General features: G+C 41.4%; 1 protein-coding gene across 1 annotated transcript in view; it reads right to left on the bottom strand.

The window, feature by feature from the left end:
• The window catches only part of LOC131084959 (neurexin-3-like), a 124,786-nt gene that overhangs the window by 31,990 nt on the left and 72,938 nt on the right, over window positions 1–19,858 (bottom strand). The window contains exon 3 of the mRNA XM_058026716.1: window positions 8,993–9,010. Within this exon, the coding sequence (XP_057882699.1) occupies window positions 8,993–9,010 (18 nt within the window). The remainder of the gene's footprint in view (window positions 1–8,992; window positions 9,011–19,858) is intronic.

Genomic DNA, 19,858 nt, shown 5'->3' with positions numbered 1-19,858 from the left:
CCCTTTCATACTTGGTTCCCTGACCAAGTTCCCTTAGCTTGATTCCTTCTCACATCTCCTACCTCTCATAGCACTTAATATGGCAGGGCCTTCGATGCACATACACACCCCACACCCATATTTTAAGTCAGTTTCTTCATCAAACAGGGCTGTGACTTTTTAATTTCACGGAGGCTGAGAGGTCAAATGAATTTATTAGAATGAGAATTTTCAACAAGCAGCATGCTGAGTTTGAATTTGTTTATTCCCTTCTCTTTTATGATTTTCCTTTGCGTTGGCTGAAGAAATCTAAAATCCAGATCATCCTAAGAGTATGTTCACCCACAGAGAACTTCAAGCCAGATAAGGGGATTAATAATTGTACAGTCTAAGGAATGCAAATACCTTAATGTTCTTGAAGATTATTGTGGATTTAGAAAAATAATCAGAAACATAACATAGGTTTAGATTCTTTTAGGTCTTTTAGCTATAAATAAACCTAGCAGATTTGATACTGTAGGACACTTCTGGTTTAATTTACAAGATATAATTCAGTGAATCATTTGCTCTGCCAGGAGAGTGGGTTGAATTTTTGTCTCTATTTATGGCTACTGACCCCATCATTCTTGACAGGCAAATCTTAGGTCTGATCAAAGGGACACTTGAAAGTCACCATAAAAGGCAGGGAGACAAAAGTATAATTGTTAGGGACCCATAATGCACAGAATCCCTGTACCAATGCCAAAAAAAGTGAAAGGGCTAGAAGGTGTCAGTATGACATGCAGCAGAAGCTGGCTGAACAGGGAGGGGACACCAGATCCAAGGTGGAAATGGGGATCCTGAGGCCTTGTACACTGTGGGAAAGGAAGGTCACACCTAAGAGGCCCAGCAACAACAGGTGCAGCTGCTGGGGATGGCAGGGAGTTTTTCCACTTGGACACAAAGAGAAACCCCCAGAGAAGGTTCAAAGCAAGAGTCTACATTAAACACCATAAATTACTCCCGAAAAAGATCCATTTTCTCTCCACCAGCCACAGAGGAGCTTTAAAAATCTCAAAAGGTCAGGAAAGTCAACACCCCTTTGTGTCCTTATCCCCAGAAGGCCAATGCCCTGTCTGTCAGGCCCATCAGCCAGATGCATCCCCACAAGCCCTCTGCCTGAGCTGAGGAGTGAGCACACCCCCAAAGAAACACAGTGTTGTGGCCCCTAATTTGGCCTTGGTTCAAATACCCGTAGAAGAAAGTATCCCTAAGAAATATTCTGGCATTTTCTGCTTCTTCACAGATGTGAAATACCACAGCAGCCATGGAACCGGTACTGTATGTACCTCTTGATCTTCTAGTCCCAACTCGATCATGAAAGCAAGGAGATTAATGAAAAATAATGCCCTCCCCTCCTCAATGGCTATTTTTTTTTCCTTTTTTAAAATAGGAAGAAAAAGGAGGGTGGACTTGGAGACAGAACAAAAAAACAGTATTGTATCATACGTTGTCCATAGACAGAGACCCTTATTTTCACAAAGAATACCAACAGAATTCCAGATTCATTATTAGATAAAATAAAAAATATAAATAATGAAATAAAATATCAGCTTTTCTGATCTGAAAATATTCCTGCTTTGCATTTTAAGTAAGAGCGAAAATGAGTGTATTTATCTCCAAGTAAATGTCATTAACAACCAAAACCTTCAACCACTGAGATATAAAATCTGTGACATTTGCAACATGTGTAACAAAGGCCTCAAATCAGTCGGAGTAAAATCGACGTGGAAAATGTGGACTGACATAGTTGTCTCACCTTTACATCAGTTTCAAGACATGACAGGATACTAAAACAATTTTCAAATCATAAAAGTCAAAGCCACCTCGAGGTGGAAAGCAGTAACACTTGCTATTGGACTGTAAGAAACTAATGTGGCATCCAACAAACCAATGCAAGAGCTGTACAAATTTTTCAGACCTGCAAACTAAACCAGCTTTTTCCAGATCAATGGGGACACCTATCACCATGCACTATTTGGGCAGCAGTCATAAAACACAAGCAAATTTTTCAGCAGGCTCAGGATACAAATGAACTCATTAGGCCCCAATGCACATTATTCACATATTTTACCATCAGAATGTTTGTGCCAATAGGCATCCCATTTCAAAACAATCCTATAAGAAAATCTGATTTTCCACCTAAACCCAGGTGAAACACATTTTCCTTTGAATCTTGGATTTTTTTCAACAAGAAACTTTGATTATAGCCTCAGCTATAAGGAAAGCCAGCCAGTGCAGGACTTGGAAAAGGCTGATAAAAATTTGCATGAGCTCTAGTAGCCAAGGGGTTTCATGCTTTTTCTAAACCAATTTAGTCATCTTTATAATAATTTACTGGCTGGACAGAACTGCTGCCCAACAAAATTGATGTGTAGTAAGTAGTCTGGAAAAGGCTTAGGAAAACCTCAGAATAAATGGTTTATCTGCCTGTAAAGAAATTTTATGTCCAAGTCAAGAATATCATGACTTTCTATTCCTGAACTTCAAACATGAGTGGCAGTAAGGACAAGCGCATGGCTTCAGAAGAAAACTCTTGACAGGTTTTTTTAGATAAACATCTGCTTGTACTCAGCCTCTCGAGGCCCAGCTTCTTTGAACATTCAGCAGTAATGTGAAGAGAAAGCAGTCTGTTTCTTCAGAACATCAGTTTGTTATTAAAATAATATGTCCATTGCTGAGGGCAGACAGACCCAAACTCTGCTCTCGGGCCATGATTTATACCTGCCACAACTGACTTTTCCTATTTCAGTCTGGGAGGATTTTTACTATTTCTTTAACCTATTACCTAATCAGTATTATTTTCTTGAAGTTTAAAATTAAGCTCCCTTGATTTCGAAGAAACATTTCAAACTACTTTTTTTTTAAAAGACTGTAAACCATCTGGTTTCTATATCAAAATAGTAAAATTAGGTGGCTCTAATTGTTCAAAGTACCAAGGGCTAGCACTGGATACTTAGGAAGCCAGAAGGACATTTTTAAAAGTAGCTTCAGAGTACAATGATATGAAAGAGCAATGCAGTTAAACAGCAGTCCTCATCTTTAAGGGTTTGCTAGGGGCAATTTTTAGTGTGGAGGAGAAAATATGGGAAACCTTGGAAACAGTTTGAATCCTGCTCCCTCCCACCCCATTACTACTTAGCACTTAAAATGGAAAATAAAGCTACAAAACATAAGAAAGTGAGGATAGCACAAAACACAGCTGAGAATGACAAGTGATTGCAGCAACAAAGGAAGATAGACTTGTTCATCTAGTTAATTATAGCTTGTCCTGTGCTACTGGGCCCATGATCTGGGGGTGTGCACGTGTGCGTGGGTGTGCACGCACTGCTGAACTGCTCTGTTATGGCAGGCAGCCTCAGTATTTCCCTTTTAATGATGCTACCAAATGATTAGCCCAAAAGCTCTTAATGAGTGGGAAAAGAGACTGCCAGGCAGCAGCAACCCAGATCGCCCCTGAGGCAAGTTTGCCCAGAGAGGATTTTTTTTCAGGGGGTCAGGCTGCATGACCCATTCAGACAACAGCAGGGCCAGCTGCAATGTATGTCTGAGATAGGACATCAAATCCTCTAGTCCAGGATATGCACAAAATCCTTTATGCCAAAGCTGAAGAAAGAAATCATGCAAACCAGGGACTCCTCCAGAAATAAAATGACATCCACTAGAGAGAAGAGCACCCAGATGAGTACTGGAGTCTGTTGTTTTCCTCTCCTTTCTGAATATCCTAAAGCTAGCAGTTCCTTAAGAAATAGGCTTTTCTCTACTCTGAACCTCATACCCCTGCTCTATTGGTAGTTCCCTTTTCTATTAGGGAACAGAGTTGACAAGATCTTTGTCTTCTACATGGTCTTCATAAAACAGGTATCTTGAGGTTCTCAAAAACTAAAACTCCAAGGAAAATTCCATAAGAATCCCCAGGTATCAAAAAAGAGGACATTCCAGCAGAGCCAAACGATGGGACTCAGAGGAAGCAGCAAAACTCTTGTCTCAAGAGATGTGAAGAATGGATAAAGAAGCAAAATCATTCTGCAGCCTAGTTCAGACCTTTTACCTGCTAGACAGGTCAGCTCTGCCAAGAGGGTAACCTGATTTCTGGGCTGCTGCTGTACATGGGGCCTTTTCCTTCTAAGCCAGCACAGCAGTAGCACAGGCTGGGGAGGTCAGCTCTGTTTGGTTCAAGCATAACACACATGGACAGCCAAGGGGCTGCTCTCAGGCCCCAGCAGCGAGCCCAGCCGGGAGTGCAGTTTGTTATTGTAGCCTCAGGCCCACTTCCAATCAAATTACACACAACAGCTGTGCTAGCTCCTCTTTCCCATCCCCTTTGCTCCCTCTGCTATGTAATTCCAGGATAGGTTTTGTCACTATCAGGGGCAGTGAGTCAGGGTGAATGGCATCTACTTTGAGTGATCAAAGCAATAAGAACATGAGACAGAAACCAAAGAGAAAATTGTTTACTCCAATGTCTATGGAAGCAATAGTGAAAAAAACATACTATCCTCTCTCACTCCCAGCAAAAACAGTATTCTCCTGTAAGTATTTGCATAGGAAGGGCTAAAAACATGGTGGTGTATGAAAACAAACATGCAAGTGTTTGCAAGGATGGCCACATGCACAAGAGAATGTGAGAGTGCATGTGCAAGACCTGAGAGTGAATGAATTTTATCCAATCCACAAAATGTGCATCACTGCAAATCAGAGCACCTGATCAAGTAAGTGCAAAAGTTGGGAAAATAACTGTTAGACGTGGAATACAATTCTTCAGCTTAGCAAAGATATCTCTGACAGTATATATGATTGAGATAAAACCCCAGTTGAGACAGAGCAGGTGAACGGGAATAGGTTTTTCTTTATTTGTGGGCAACAAAAGAAATAGAAGTCACTGCATGAAATTCTCAAGTAACAGGTGTAGAAACAACTGAAATAAAGTACTTTCCACATTTCAATGAATAAACAATGGGACTTGTTATCACAGGATACAGCAGAGTTAAAAAATACAAGTGGATTAAGAAAAGCAAAGACTGGATATATCCAGAAAAAATATGCCCATCAGTGACTGTAGAACACAATCTGGATACAACATCAGGTCAGGAAGTCCTTAAAATAGTAATTACCAGGAAACACCAATGTATTGAGACAAGATCTATGCTATCAGAGTTTCTTAAACTTCCTCCAAAGCATCTACTTTCATAAAAAGACCCTTCCAGGATAGAGGAATTCTTGCTCTCACCCCAGTGATTACTACGGCCATATTTTTACAAATGGTTTTGCATGTAACTAAAACATTCACATTCCAGTGTAAGAAAATCACATTAGGGGATAGTACCTGTGCAAATGCAAGTCTCAAAATAATGGTGACACCTATGAAGAACCTAAGCTCATATATACTGGCTTCAAACTCCTAATGAGTGGCACTGACAGTATGGCACAGATGGATTCTGACTGTGACCTAGTACCTTCTTCAGACAGGAAACTTCAGATGGGCTGAAATCCATCATTTTCATGGCCCAAAACCAGAGTTCTTCTTTAAGGAAGCAGAACCCAGCATACAGGTACTGCTTAAATGACCCTATGACATGGAATAAGGGAGACCAACTATAACAGCAGACCTGAGATGAAGAAGGGAAAGAAGCATGTAAAGATGGCCTTTGAAAGATTAAAGACCTGGATCAAAAATGTGCGAATATGCTTATGCTTTCAATGATCTCTGTGTCTTTATGAAGGATTTTTTCAGGTAAACAGGACTAATTTTTCCTCTGGGAACTACCAAGGTAATGTCTGCTTGACTTTGTCCATTCAGTTATATGCAAACCTAGTCAGCAGTAAAATCATGACAGCCAAATATCCAGAACTTAATCTCTTAGCCTCCTCCCCATAAGCATTTAAAAATCTCTCCTGCAATAGGAATAAGCATGATATGAACAGGAAAAGCACTGTTTAAACTCTGACACCACCCTACCTAGGTATCAGTAACAGCCTCCATAATATCAAGGAACCATATTTAGTTCTGTCTCCTGCATGTATCCTTCCACTAAAAAATAAAAAAAAAAAAAATTAAGAAAAAGAGAGTGAGGGAGAGACAGGAGCATATAACTTTCTCTTTGATCTATTGGCCTTTTTCCAACTACTTATCTTTCAGAATCTATACCACTGGTAAAGAATAGAAGGTGCAAAGAAAGAAGCAGATACTGTGCAGAAGTGACAGAGGCATTCATTCTGGTCTGTGCTGCATGCCACTTCCCAGCCAGGCACTTAACCTCTGTACTAAGGCTCTTAAACCCCATAATATTCAGCCCCAGCAGTCATACCAGGTTGTGAACGAGAGGTGAGGCTGTAGCTATAACCCCAAAGGGAAAACTGAAGTACTGAAAGAAGCTATTTCTCCTCTACACAACACAGCGAGTCAGTGACCCAGCCAAGTGCAGACAGCGACAATCCCAACTCTGTGGCACTGTTCAAAACGTGGTGGTGGTGTTTTATTACACTTGCAGGAAAGGTGGGCTGACATCTGACAAACTTCTTTTATATGTGAAATAAGCCAGATGGGATCAAGCTGGCTCTTGAGAAGAATATGGCAATGAGCTCCTGTTGCTGGAGTGTCCTTCTGCACAAGCAGAGACTTCACAGCCAGGAAAGGCTTATGGTACACATTTCTGTTTACTTTAAAAATAAACAAACTCTTTGTACCTTGGAGCAACTGCACCCAGCAGAACCCTGTGCTGCCCACTGCTGCCAGCCCCAGCCTATTCACAGCTACCTCCTCTTAGTGGGGAATTAGTTCGAACCAGTCTATTCAACAATAATGAATACTTATTTAATCAATGGGCTCTTTACAGCCCTTCTGCTGCCTGTGGGTAGTTACCACAAGCACATAAAATCCCTAATTTGTCTTTCAAACAGTAGATGGTTAAAGTAACCATTTTGATAGGGGCCTGAGGCTCTGTCCTTGCAATATAGATAGCTGGATGGCCAAATAGGTAGAAAGTATCTGCATAGCTTGGCAGAGGAGAAGTGCAGAGCCAAGCCCCCCTGGAGGTCCATGTCACTGCACAATCCCACAGCAGTGCCATACCCCCCCGAGGGTGAGAGGAGCAGAGAGATGAGACTGCCCAGGAGTGAACAGTGACAGAGCCTTGTAATGAGGTATGGGTAATTGTCAGAGTGAAAATATACAGATGATTGACAGAACACATGAAAAAGCATTCATATGTCACTAGAAATCCACATGTGACTAAAATGCCACATGAGAAAGCACATACCAGTCCTGAAAACAACAACATGTGTATGAGCAATGGCAAGAACAAAAAATGCACATCCAAGCATATAAATCATGAGAGTACAGGGCAATAGGGCAGAAGAGCACAGTCATAGAGCAGAAGGATGGACTGCTCCATGGTGCCCACACTAACAGCAGGACAGTCCTGTACTGAATGTGCCACCTCTGCTTGGGCTCCTACCAGTGATGCTCTCAGCTCCTGTACACCGGGAGATGTCCCTGATATTAATTGATAGATATTATTATTATATGCTCATTACTGGCATAATATCATGTGTCCTACTGGTAGAGCATAGCAAGGCCATGCTTTCCCAACTCACTCATCCTCCTCTGCCACACACATCAACATCTTCAGGATGCTGTGGAGAGAATTGTAACTGGAAACCTTTGGTGTGAGTCCTGTCAGATCCTGCCCAGACAAGAGGAAACAGGAGTTCCTGGACACCTCAGACTGGGGCAGAGCTGGTACAGTTTCAGCCTCATAGATAACTGAAAAGATTGTACATCAAAGTTAACAGAGCCTTTCTTTCCAAAGGGTGCCAGGTGACATTTGCCATTTGGCCACTTCTGTTCCCCCTGTTGTTGGGTGAGATGCACACAGAATGCAGAAAGTCTCAGCAGAACAAAAAGGTGGCTGATAAGAGAAGCCAAAAGGCTAAATATGCCAGGAAAATACCCAAGTGACAGGCCCTCCCTGCATCTCTCTGAAATGATGCACAAGATCTGATTATCCAAGTGTAGAAAATAAGCAAATTGAACAGAGAACACATTCCAGATCCAGATAACTCATTCCAGGTTAGGTTTAGCAAAAGTTATGCAGGAAGCTGAGAAGTAAAAGAGCTTTGACTTGCCCACTATCCCATTCCAGTCAGGGCAATGATAGGTGCTTTCTTGGGCTCTCATTTCCATTTAACATAATGATAAAGCAGATGGAACTGCCCAAGTGTGAAGAAAAAATTCATTTCTAAAGTTTTATTGGCAACAAAATGTGGACTAGAGTAAAGTAACCTACTCCCCCTAACACTTGTAGCTGAAGTTGGGGGACCCTGATCCTCTCAACAATGAGCAGCAATCTGAGGAGGGAGGTTTGGAGTTCTCTGTGGTAACATATGCTGTTGTGGGAGAACTGCGCATATAAACAAGCATGTGAAACACATTCATTTTTCCTTTTAAATCATTTGTGCTTTAGTGGGAATAAAATTTTGATATCTAAATAAGATCACACATTCAGATTCAGCCAGAAATTCACTGGTTTATAAAAATGTAAAATAAAACAACAACAAAAACCCCTTTTGTTAGTAGAACTGAAATTCAACATGTTATCAGTGGGAGTAGCAAATGGAGTAGACTGCAGTAGGAGAAAGAAAATTACTAAACTAGATTTTTATGCCAGACTACACAGAGATGTATCAAAAATAAATTGTATATAATGCAGTTTTCAATGCCAGCTTCAACTAGTAATACAAGCAACAATTCTCAATGTAATTTCATTAGAAAGCATCCCTTTAACTGACCAACACAACGTAGTCTCTGGAGAGGGAAGTTTGTGACCTTTGCTATGATGAAGGCCTTCTTTCAGCAAAGCCTGTGCAGTCCAGACCTTGTGATGTCCAGCAGGAAGCAGGATGAGACCTGCCTTGGTAACTTACCACCACTCCTTGAGGAGCAGCCTTTCAGCTCAGCAAAAGTAACACTTACCTGGAATATGATTGACATCTGTCGAGGTGTGTTCATGGCAAGCAGAAGGGAGAAAAGAAAGAGAAAGAAAGAAAGAGAAGAGAAAAAAGCCATTAGAGATGCACACAGCAACTCAGCATCCTTGCATGGAAATCAATTTCATGCAAAACCAGAAGTAATTAGGTTTGTTTGAAGGCCACCCATCTGCATCCAAGCACGCCGCCATGCAAGGGAGGAGGCACTGGCTCCCTCTCCACTGTGCATGTAAAAGTGAATCCAGCACCATATCTGTCCGGAGAGAGAGTTCCTGGAATCAGATAGAACCAAGCCACATCAGTTCCTGCAAGAATATTAATTAAAATATTCTATGTTTTTCACACACACAAATGCAAAAGAGAGAAACAAAAACCAACCTTCCTGCAGAAGGCTTCTATAGCACATAAATTCAAGCAAGTTTCCAGAAAAACAGAAATAACCTGCTCCCCTTTTATAAGGGGCCATGTGAATTTATGACCATGTGTAAGACATACAACATAGTCCCAAAGTTTAGAAGAGAGTCCATTCCTTTTCATTCTTTCTGCCCACCATCTTCCAAAAAACATCCTTCATTGCAGACAGTAGTAGAGGTGGGGGAGAAGGAAGTGTGCCAGAGCTCTGCACATATTATCTTTCTCAAGATGCTAAATTCAGAAAATGTGTCACTTGGTACTTTTTCTCTCTGTGGTATAAGACCACTTTTCAGAATCAATCACATAAATTTCAAAATAAGTCATTTAAAAAGGGAGGAGCAAGACTCTGTAATTCATAGCATTGATAACAGGGAAGGCATGTATTTGAATGTACTGTCTGTTTTGGGCAGAGCCCACCAATCCCAAAGTACTTTAACCAAATGCTTCTCATAACTTTTTTAGCATCCCAAGTGTAGTCTTCCTCTGAATAAGTTACACTTATCATAATACCAAGAGGGAGGATCCCATGAAATCTCATAGGATTAGATTGATATCTTCCTTACAAGAAAGCCCTCAAAAAAAAAAAAAAAAAAAAAAAAAAAAAAAAAAAAAAAAAAAAAAATGCTTGTGGAAACAGAGAGGCCAGGTCCATAGAAGTCCATGGATGACATCCTCCCCTGGAACTTGTACCCTTGTCCAGGAGTTGGGCTGGTGGAGTTATCACCTTATCACCTTTGCAGTAAGGCTTCAAAGAAATACAGTAATGATTTGAACTACAGATCCCAGACTACTTCTGCCACAAATCCAGGAGCATGACATACTGAGTGCACTGGCTTCACACCAAGGTCTAAGGCTACATTCTCCTTCTCCCAGTGTGCCCTCCAATTTCCATCAGTCTTCCACCTTCCTGTCCAAACCCACTGTGTTCCTGTGAAACTGGTGCCACTTGTTCTCCTGAGACACTTTGCCATTCAGTGGTGAGTGATTCCCTTGCATGCTGCTTCCTGCTTATCACTTTTTAATGGCTCCAAAACCATTTGAGGAAAAGTCTCTGTATAGCATCATATATATATCAAGCTGTTCTTTCCTAAGGAGGTAACAACCTAAATAAAACAATGCACAAAGAGGGGAGGCACTGTTGCATCAATTTATTTAAATTCCATAGCTTTTACTAAACATATATGGCAGATCTGATGTGGATTATTTGCTGCCTTTCCTCTTTTAGCCCATAATTGCATCTAAGAATCAGTGTCCAGGCAGGCCTAGGAGGACACTAAGCACTGAAAGTTTACCTGAAAGTAATTACTTTTAGGTAGGAAAAGAAAACAAGTGTCAGGTAGCAATGCATGCACTGAGGATGGAAAGCAAAAGAAGGTGATAGCAGGGGAAGAAGGAAGGAGGAGACCCTTAAACACCACTCCAGGATGCGAACATGATGACAAAGAATTTACAAGTCCACTGCTAGGAGCAGTCTTAAGTTGATGTGCTGCTTGGGGAAATATCAGTGGCAGTTAGAGATGATCACATATCCCAAAAGAGGTAGAAGTGATTACCATAAGGTACTGCAAATGTTTCTGATAATCCAGCATCCACTTTAAATGGTATCCTAAGCAGGTAAAAAGTCCTTGACCCATGTTGTCTCCTGAGCCTCCCTGCACACCTGACCATGGAGCAGGCACTGCTGCAGCCCAGGGTACCCTTGGGGGCCTGGAACAGCAGGCAGCCTCACCAGGGTGTCTGTGCTCCAGCAGGAAATCTGGGGGGTGGTTGGGAAATAAAAAATATCAGCAGATAGAAAGGGCAAAGGAAAGAGCTGGCCACGGGGTTAGCAAGGGATAAACACACTAAGCAAGTAAGAGAAGAGGCAGTGGGCTGTAACTGATACACTGCTTGAAATAATATTTACTTAACTGTGTGAGAATTAAATAGGTCATGAAGGTGTTAACCAGGGAAATGATGAAGTGCTAAAAGCTAACATAAGCATCTCTAAAATTTAGTTACTCAATGGCAAGTAACAGCAAGGGGATTTCTTTTTACCTGTCTTTTTTCTGTGCCAATGTTCCTAAGAGCAGGCATGCCCCATTCTGACTGATTTAACTCTTAGGGTTTTTTTGCTGTACCTTTTTTTGTAAAGTTTCCACCCAAAAAGATTTCTGTATACACTAGTTGCACCACTGAAGTCACTGTTTGCATCTCTGTGACACTTCCACAGTACTTACCTACATGGCAGCCCAGGTCATCAGTCTTACTTCCCATACTAAATGCAGAAGGAATTTCTTGTATTGCAGACACCCCCCCATGTGGTATCTGCTGGCAAATGCTGATTTCCAAATGGTGAAACTACTTGCTTTTTAGTTTTAAACAACAAGAGAAAGCACTGCTTTCTTTGCAAAGACAAAAAAAAATTACACAGAGCCGTCAGTTGTCACAAAAGATCCTACAATAAATACCAGTGTGGCATACAAGTGAAACTGCCATGCAAGTCACAGACTCACAAAGCACAAAATACTCTGGGTTAGAAGTGACCCACAGGGATCATCAGGTCCAATTCCTGGCCCTGCACAGCACCATGCCCAAGAACCACACCATGTGCCTGAGAGCTTTGTCCAAATGCTCCTTGAGCTCTGTCAGGCTTGGTGTTGTGACCACTTCCCTGCGGAGCCTGTTCCAGTGCCCAATCAATTTTTTTCACCTGGGTGAAAAAAACATTTTTTAATATTCAATAGAAGTCCCCATAGGAAACACCACCCCACTTTTGCAGTGTGGAATGTTATTCCACTTTGGTTTTCACAATTAAAACTGTGGTTGCATATATTGACAAAAGGGACCCACCATACCTTATGGCTGGTGGCTCTACAATCAGGAGGCATCTAATGCCTCAAGAAAGGTAAATGACAGATGGCATACAGCTAGTGTGACCAGATTTGGGGACCTGAGATGACTCCCCTTCAGACCCTGTCATCTGAGATATTCTTTCAGATTCTCTTGATGTTCTTCTGTTTTGTTTACAATAGGACTGTTTGAAACATGTCCCCATTCTCTCCCTCTTCCATTAGCACTACCTTCCTGCACCTACACAGATCTCCTCCCTGCCACAGGCACTGAGGAGGCAGAGCATTCCAATGAAAGAGGGAGCGTGCAGAACTCATGGCCAACAAAAAACATGCAGTGACCATGGGACTGTAGATGGAGGTTTCTCCACTTCCTTCAGCTCAGAGCAGTGCAAACACAGAAAGGTCTGCCTCTCCACGTAAGACAAGGCAGAGCTTGCTTTATCCTATACACAGGAGTCCATTTATTGCTCCTTTGTAAGGGGCTGAGCCGCAAGCCAGCAGTGTTTGCTTTTGTTCTTTGATGATAATAGCTGTGTTGAAAGAGGGATCAGCAGGGCTGCTGCCTTTGTCTGGTGCAGCCCCAGCCATCTATCTGGGTGGGGTGGAGGATGAAGGGGAGCAGGGGGAACAAAGCAAATGTTATTATAGCTCAGATCATTTCCACACCTGTACAGGAAACATCTGAGGTATTTTTCACTCTAACATTTTTAACACAAAGGTTAGCAAAAAAGGGAAGGCATCATGACTGCACACTTCTCTCTCCAGCTGGAAGACAAGGGCAATACAAACTTTCTGAAGGCACAAGCCCTACCAATACTCATCACCCTGAATTGAAGAGACCTACTCTCACTTCCATCTCTGAAATCCATTCAATCTTGTCCCCTGCTTTGATGTGCTGTGGACACCTGTCTTCTGGCAGCTGAACTGTGAGCTACTGACTGAATTCACCAGTCACAAACAACCTGGCAGGCAGAGGCATCCTAGGTTAAGTGGAAATAAGCACCTAGAAGTGAATGGCACTAAAGTTCTCCAGCATTGCTTCAGCATTCTACTATTACTCTCACTCTGAACAGCAGTGTACAGAGAGGACTGGGGAGCAGGCAGAAACTGGAGAGAGGAGGAAGGCAAAAGCCATAAAACTTAAGAGGTATTTTTTGTCATAGGAGACCCACTCCCAAATGAGAGGAAATCCAGCTTTATACACAAAAATTACCATACTCTGAAGACTATTCAGATATTGACACCTAAAACAGCTTTTCTAAAGATAGATTTGGCTCTTATCGTTCTGCAAATACAGAAATGGGTATGGGTAGAATCTCACTGACAGAAGCATGACTGGTTGAGAACTCAGGCACTTAATTTGACATATTATATATATATATACATACATATATACACACACATATATATATGTGTATATATATATATATATGTGTGTGTGTGGGTGGGTGGGTGTATCTATACATATATACATAAACATAAACCATTCAGACCATAGAGTGATGCATCTATGGCAGTCAGTGAAATGATTCAAAAGATGTGTGATGAGCCAGCCTGAACTCCTGAAGTGTGGTAGTAAGAGATGTCACCCAGTGACTCAGAACTGGGTGATTACCTCCTAAGTGAGCTCTGATGGAACATTTTAACAATATGAAAAGCTGCATTTTGATTCAGCTGGAAACACCTCAAACTGGCGAAAGCAAATTCCTCACTGATTTGATACTTCATCAAACAAAGTGTTAATTTCACATGCTGATTTGGCAAGTCTCATTTGGTCTCATTCTATCCTAACTTGGTCTGTTAAGCACAGATAAACACATGGTCCTACTTCAGACCTCCTACAGAATCTTCTTCTTTCTCTTCGGTACACAGTGGTTCAAAACAATCAGGGAAGGTTACAGCAACTCCAAAGCAAATAAGCATCTCCATTGTATAAACACCTTATAACCAAAATCTGCTCAGTAAGGAGATCAGCTTCAAGCATTAGCACATCCCTGGATACAGTGCTCACACTGGACACAGACACTTTGAAGACTGTTATATTTATGGTTAACAAAAGCTAAAATCTTGCTCCATTGAATCCATAAAGGACTTGAAAATTACTTTAAGAGTGTCATGATTTTCATCCTTCATATTTGCTTAACATCTTTTGTTTTACACTGGTAGTAGGATGCATCCCTCGTGTCCTTTCATGGGATTAATTCTCTAAATATTTAAGTTGCTAAATGTTTAGGATACTGAAACAAATCCAAGACCACTCCAGCCTGTGATGTCTGTCACTGAGCAACACACTGGGATCATGAAGAACTTCACAGTACTAGCAGGTGTAGGCCTTATTGTCTCACTCCAGAAGAATAGGACCCTGTAATTTGTGTTAATGGAGTGTTGAACACTTCTGATTTTATTCAGTAGAGATAAGTGGTGACACATACACAAACAAGTTCATTACAATCAATTACATTTCTCTGTGTTCTTTGTCCTGTGGGATCTCTTAGGCTGCCAGCCTCTTGGGAATAGTATTCACTTGATACATTGCATAGAATTGCATACATTTGTGGTACTGTGCCTTTGCACAGCTAATACTTGGGATCCCAAAGCACTTATTAGCTGTGAATATAGGACTCATTCATCCAGTACTGAAAAGCAGCCAGCTCTGAAGTGAAAGAGACAGATGTTTAACAGCTTATAGGAACACCATACAGCAGTTTAGCATGTCAGAATTAGAACAACAAGAATTACTTAAAGAGGCAGAATGAAACTTCGCTGATTCTACTAAAAGTGCTGTGTGATTTTAAAGCACTCATGATTTAAATGAGGTGAAGAGATTTGATTTCAAAAGTTATCTGGTTTCAGATCTTATGTGAATTACAGTGATTTGAGGCTGCCAATCTTTTTCTCCATACTGTACATGTTAATGTTGTGGGCAGCATCCCATCTGCTTGGGGTCAAATGTGAGCTCAGCTGACCTATGTCCAAGTATGTCACCTTCTAAAGCACAGGAAATTTGAGTGAAGCCTTTACCTTAGGGAGCCAAGCTTTTTCCTCTCAGGGAACCAAAATACTCAGGCAGAGTGTGTGCTCAAGCCAGCTGGGGAGACATTTGCAAACCACCATGGCTTTGCTACTGTTATGTGGCCATATAGAAAAGGGCTTTCATACCAACATGGAATGGACTGATTAAGTATGCTTGCTGCTTTCAGAAACCAATGCACAAAGTTACTCGGTTCCAGTAAGAAAAAAATATTGAAAAACAAATTCCTAATAATCCCTCTAATTAACTCTGTATCATTACTATTCTTAGAAAAAGTTGCTTGCTGATTTCACATTTTTCAGTGACAGTACCATCCTCTCCCACACATCCTAACAACTATGCTCGCATACATCAGGCTACATTGCTGGGGGAAAGTCAATAGTAGACCACTACTAGCAAAAATCCAACTAGAATTTAATTACTCAGTGCCCTCCAAACAATCTTGTTGATCTTTACTTAAGCTGCCTAGTGCCCGAGCACTCCAGGATGAAACTTCTCTATGTTTCATCCTAGGTGTTTGGGCACTGGACAAAATAGAGGATTTGCTCCCTGCTATTTAACACTCTCATGCATCTACATCCAGCCAGTTATATTCTCAGTCTTGTGAGGAACACAAAGATACACAACTATATAAATTCTGAAGGGCAGATGCAAGTAGAAAAAAAGTCCTTCGTATTCACCACAGAGAGAATGAGAAGAAACTTATGAAAGAGAAGTTTTGGCATAATGTCAGAGAAATTTGGTAGGAACAGGGTAGTGAGGGTCTGGACTATTTTGGCCACTGAGAGCTTGCCAAAAGCATTGAAGACTATTAAGAAATTGCCAAGCATTGAAGACTAGACAAGTATTTCTCATTAATTTTTCAGATTCACCTGATCTTGTCTTGGAAAGAGTAGTTGGCCCTTGTGACCTTTTTCAATTCCATTTTCTATGATTTTATTATTCTAATTCAAAAGACACTCTACCCAGACAATCCCATCAGTAACAACTGCCAGACATCCTAAGCCAGCAGCTTCACTAATGGAGCAGGGCAGACACCAAAGTCAAGCCTCTGACAGCAGAAATGCTCAGGTACTCAGCAAAGAGTCAAAGGGACCAAGAAAAATCACAGTGCCATAATCAACAGCTTCCAGCAATGAGACTGGTGGAGTTTGCATCATGATCGAAATGCTGATCATTCCTTGATGGACTTGTCAGGTCTATTCTGAAACGTGAAACTGGTTTTCTTTCTTTATTTAAAACCTGCAACTGGGCATCTCTAAACTGTTGCTTTATAAAATACATGAATAAGCACTTTGTATTCAGCATCACCACAGCATTCCTGATTATAAATATCGACCTTCACCTCCTGCTTTAGCCACTTCTTTTCTAAATTGAAAAGTGTTGGCCTATCAACATCCTCTGCAGATGGCAGCTGTACTTCACCTGTTGTGAAAAGGCACCAATGTTACCTACACCAACACCAGTTTTGATGTTTATCCTGAAGTTAGTTGTACCAGGCCATTTGCATAACTAGTATATTTTAGCACAGGTCTAAACCCATCAAAAGTCCTTCCCTCTCCTAAGTACCAATATGACCAAAACTCCCATGAGAACAAAGTTATTATTCTCATCAGAAGCATGGACTGACAAGTTTATGAGTAAGAAACGCAGGCTGTGTTTTGACAAATCAGACTAAGATCACCCTACTGCTCCAGGAGTCCTTGTACCTCACCAGAGCCTGGTGCAGATCCAGGCCCCTTCTTCTCTTTCTCTTAGCAGTATCATGCCTGCAGTCCTATAAAGAGCATTTATCTGCCTTAAAATCACTTGAAATGCTTGGGCCAAGAACAAACTATAGCCCCTGTGTGCAGAGAACAAAGTATGTTACAGAACAACAAGGACATTCCTGATGGCATGTGCCCAGGTTAGGCACACACTCCACACTGTCTCCTCCACAAGCACTACCATTTGTCCTTCAATGTTCCATGCAAACAGCAAAAATCACCATATGGTTCATTGTGCTGCACGTTGGAAATCACAAAGATTTTCTACCTAAGTGGCCACTTGCAGGGAACAAAAAGGGACTAAATGACTTTCCATCCTTTAGCTACAATATTTGTAAGGCATTCTTGTATTAGGAACAGTGGCATGGTCACATAGAAAGTTGTTTTTCAATTTTCTAAGGTAAAGAGAGGAAGATGATTTCTCTTTACTTCCCAGTTTGGATGAAACAAGAACCTGTGGCCTTCTGAAAGCATACAGGCATATTTCTATGTCACACTTCTATATCATTACCTAGGCATCCCTGTATCTACTCCACTCTTCCATCTCTGTATCCAGCACACACTTATGGCTGGAAACTCCTATCCTCATTCAGATTTCCATTCATGGTGAAAAGTCTCACGCTCTTTGAAAAGCCTTTCGAAAACTATTTGCAACATCCCCATGGGCAGTTGCTTCCTCATGTTTTAATTACAATTGAAACTATCTTCCCATTACAAGCCAAATTTTCTCTTGACTTTAACAAGAACTAAATCAATTAATGTGACATTTCAGGGGCCACATCATGTCATAGTAATACTTATTCTTGTAAGCTGGAGGAGACACACAGAAGATCTTAGGGATACAGGAGTATTTTTTAAGTAGTCTTGTAAACTTACATGAAAAATTGAACTAGCCATATGACCCAAGAAGCTAAAACTAGTTTCACTGCTGGCAGTCTGCAATCTGCTCAAAACACTGCAACCAGGCTCATGGTGTTTGACCCTTGTCCACATCACCTGCAAGGCTGACACAGAGACTGGAAACTGAGGCATTGCTCACCATATCCCACAGGAGGGGACGTCTCGTCCCATTGAGGAAGAGCCTGCACACATGCTAAGGATTTTCCTATTTGTCCTGTTCTCAGAACATCACCATGACAGCTACAAAAGGCATTTACTACTGCCAGATCCATTGTAAATTGTGCTGCCTCTGTTCCTTTCTTATCATCTAAAAATGACAGATGGAAATGAACTTTGGCCATATTTCCTATGACATATACATCAATGAGAATATTCAATAAATAGTAACACAAAGAACAGAAAAGGGAGTTAACCCAAGGAGATTTGAGGGGGAAAAATCATAAGTAAGCAGAGAAAGGTTTGTTAAGCCTATGAAATGGCCCAAGTTATAATCTATTTTCTGTACCCAGTCTTGGAATTAACAAAACAAATCCCTTGATATGTCTGACAGAGCTATTAGAGGGTGTTAATATTCCTCTCAGAGCAATCTGAAAAGGTGGAGCTGGAGGCACAGAATGCTGTGACTAGTCCAGTCAAGCAAGGGTGGAGAGAGAAGAAAGGGATCCCTTCTTCAAACTCACCTGACTCTCACTGTCAACATTGCTTATTCCTGTCCAGCCTACTCTAGAAAGCATTAGAAGCTGTAGAACAAAAGGCAAAACCTTTTGGGGAAAACTCCCCATCCCCAGTTCTCAATCCTACATGAGGCAGGAAGAGAGACAGGCACTGTGCCACTAGCTGAGCCCTGGGATGCCTAGGCCCTTCCCTGCTCACAGCAGGCTGGGGGTCAGGCCATGGCAGGGAGGAGATCCTGTATCACTGCCTCAGGGAACAGCCCGAGCTCTGAAGGAGCAGCAGCTCGTGCAGGCTTGGAGGGCCAGGTTACACCTGGTATTTACCAGTGCCATGTGCCAACACTCTTTGTGCTGCATCACAGCATCCCAAGGCCCAAATGCCATATTGCATCCATCTGCAAGATTTTCCAGAAAAATCAAGAGGTGACTTTTTCTGCCTTAAAAGGGACCTCCAGCAGGCTTTGTCCAGTAGCCCAGTTACTGTATTGTCAGTATCATGGTACCTCTTTGTTGGAAGGTCTAAGTAGAATTATTAGCATTTCACCACCAAATGCAGATCATTTAACGTTACACACCTCACCAGCATTCCTGAGGATATAGATCTGTTCTTGAAAAACAGAGCAAGGCAGCGGGATAAAACTCCTATTTTACTTCTCAATACTGATTATAGCTAATAAAGAATAAAATCTAGGTTTGTTACAGGATTTAGACAGCATTAATTTGGAATTCAGTTCTGTATTGGGTGCCTTGCAGAAAATACCATATTCAAGGAGTTAGTGAACTCAAGCAGACCATGTCTGTTGTGTTGATCCTTGTACTTGGGGCTTCAGAAGCCCACACAACAGCAGCAGCAGTCACTGCAAGAGCTTGCTGGAGTTCCCTGTGCCATGGGATGTTACAACAGAAACAAAACCCTAACCCATCAGAAAAATATAAGTGATTCCATTTGCTACACAAAATAAAAGGTACTACAGCATGGGAAGGAGGAGGAAAATCCATTCAAGGTGGATGATATCCAGGGTCCATTTGATGGAGCATGAAAGCAGTGACAAAAAAAATTACTTACTATCCATATTCTTACTATTATTATATCTTATTACAATGTCTGTTTTATTACACCATTTGGTTTTAAGCCTTTTTATTTAGATCCAGCAAAATCCCTGAACACTCACACACAGCTGCTTCCCAGCAATAAGGGAGGGACTCATCAAAAAAGGCAGGCACAGTTCTGGT

Source organism: Melospiza georgiana, chromosome 6 (genome assembly GCF_028018845.1).
Source record: "Melospiza georgiana isolate bMelGeo1 chromosome 6, bMelGeo1.pri, whole genome shotgun sequence".
Taxonomy (NCBI): Eukaryota; Metazoa; Chordata; class Aves; order Passeriformes; family Passerellidae; genus Melospiza; species Melospiza georgiana.
This window is presented reverse-complemented; position numbering and strand designations above follow the sequence as displayed.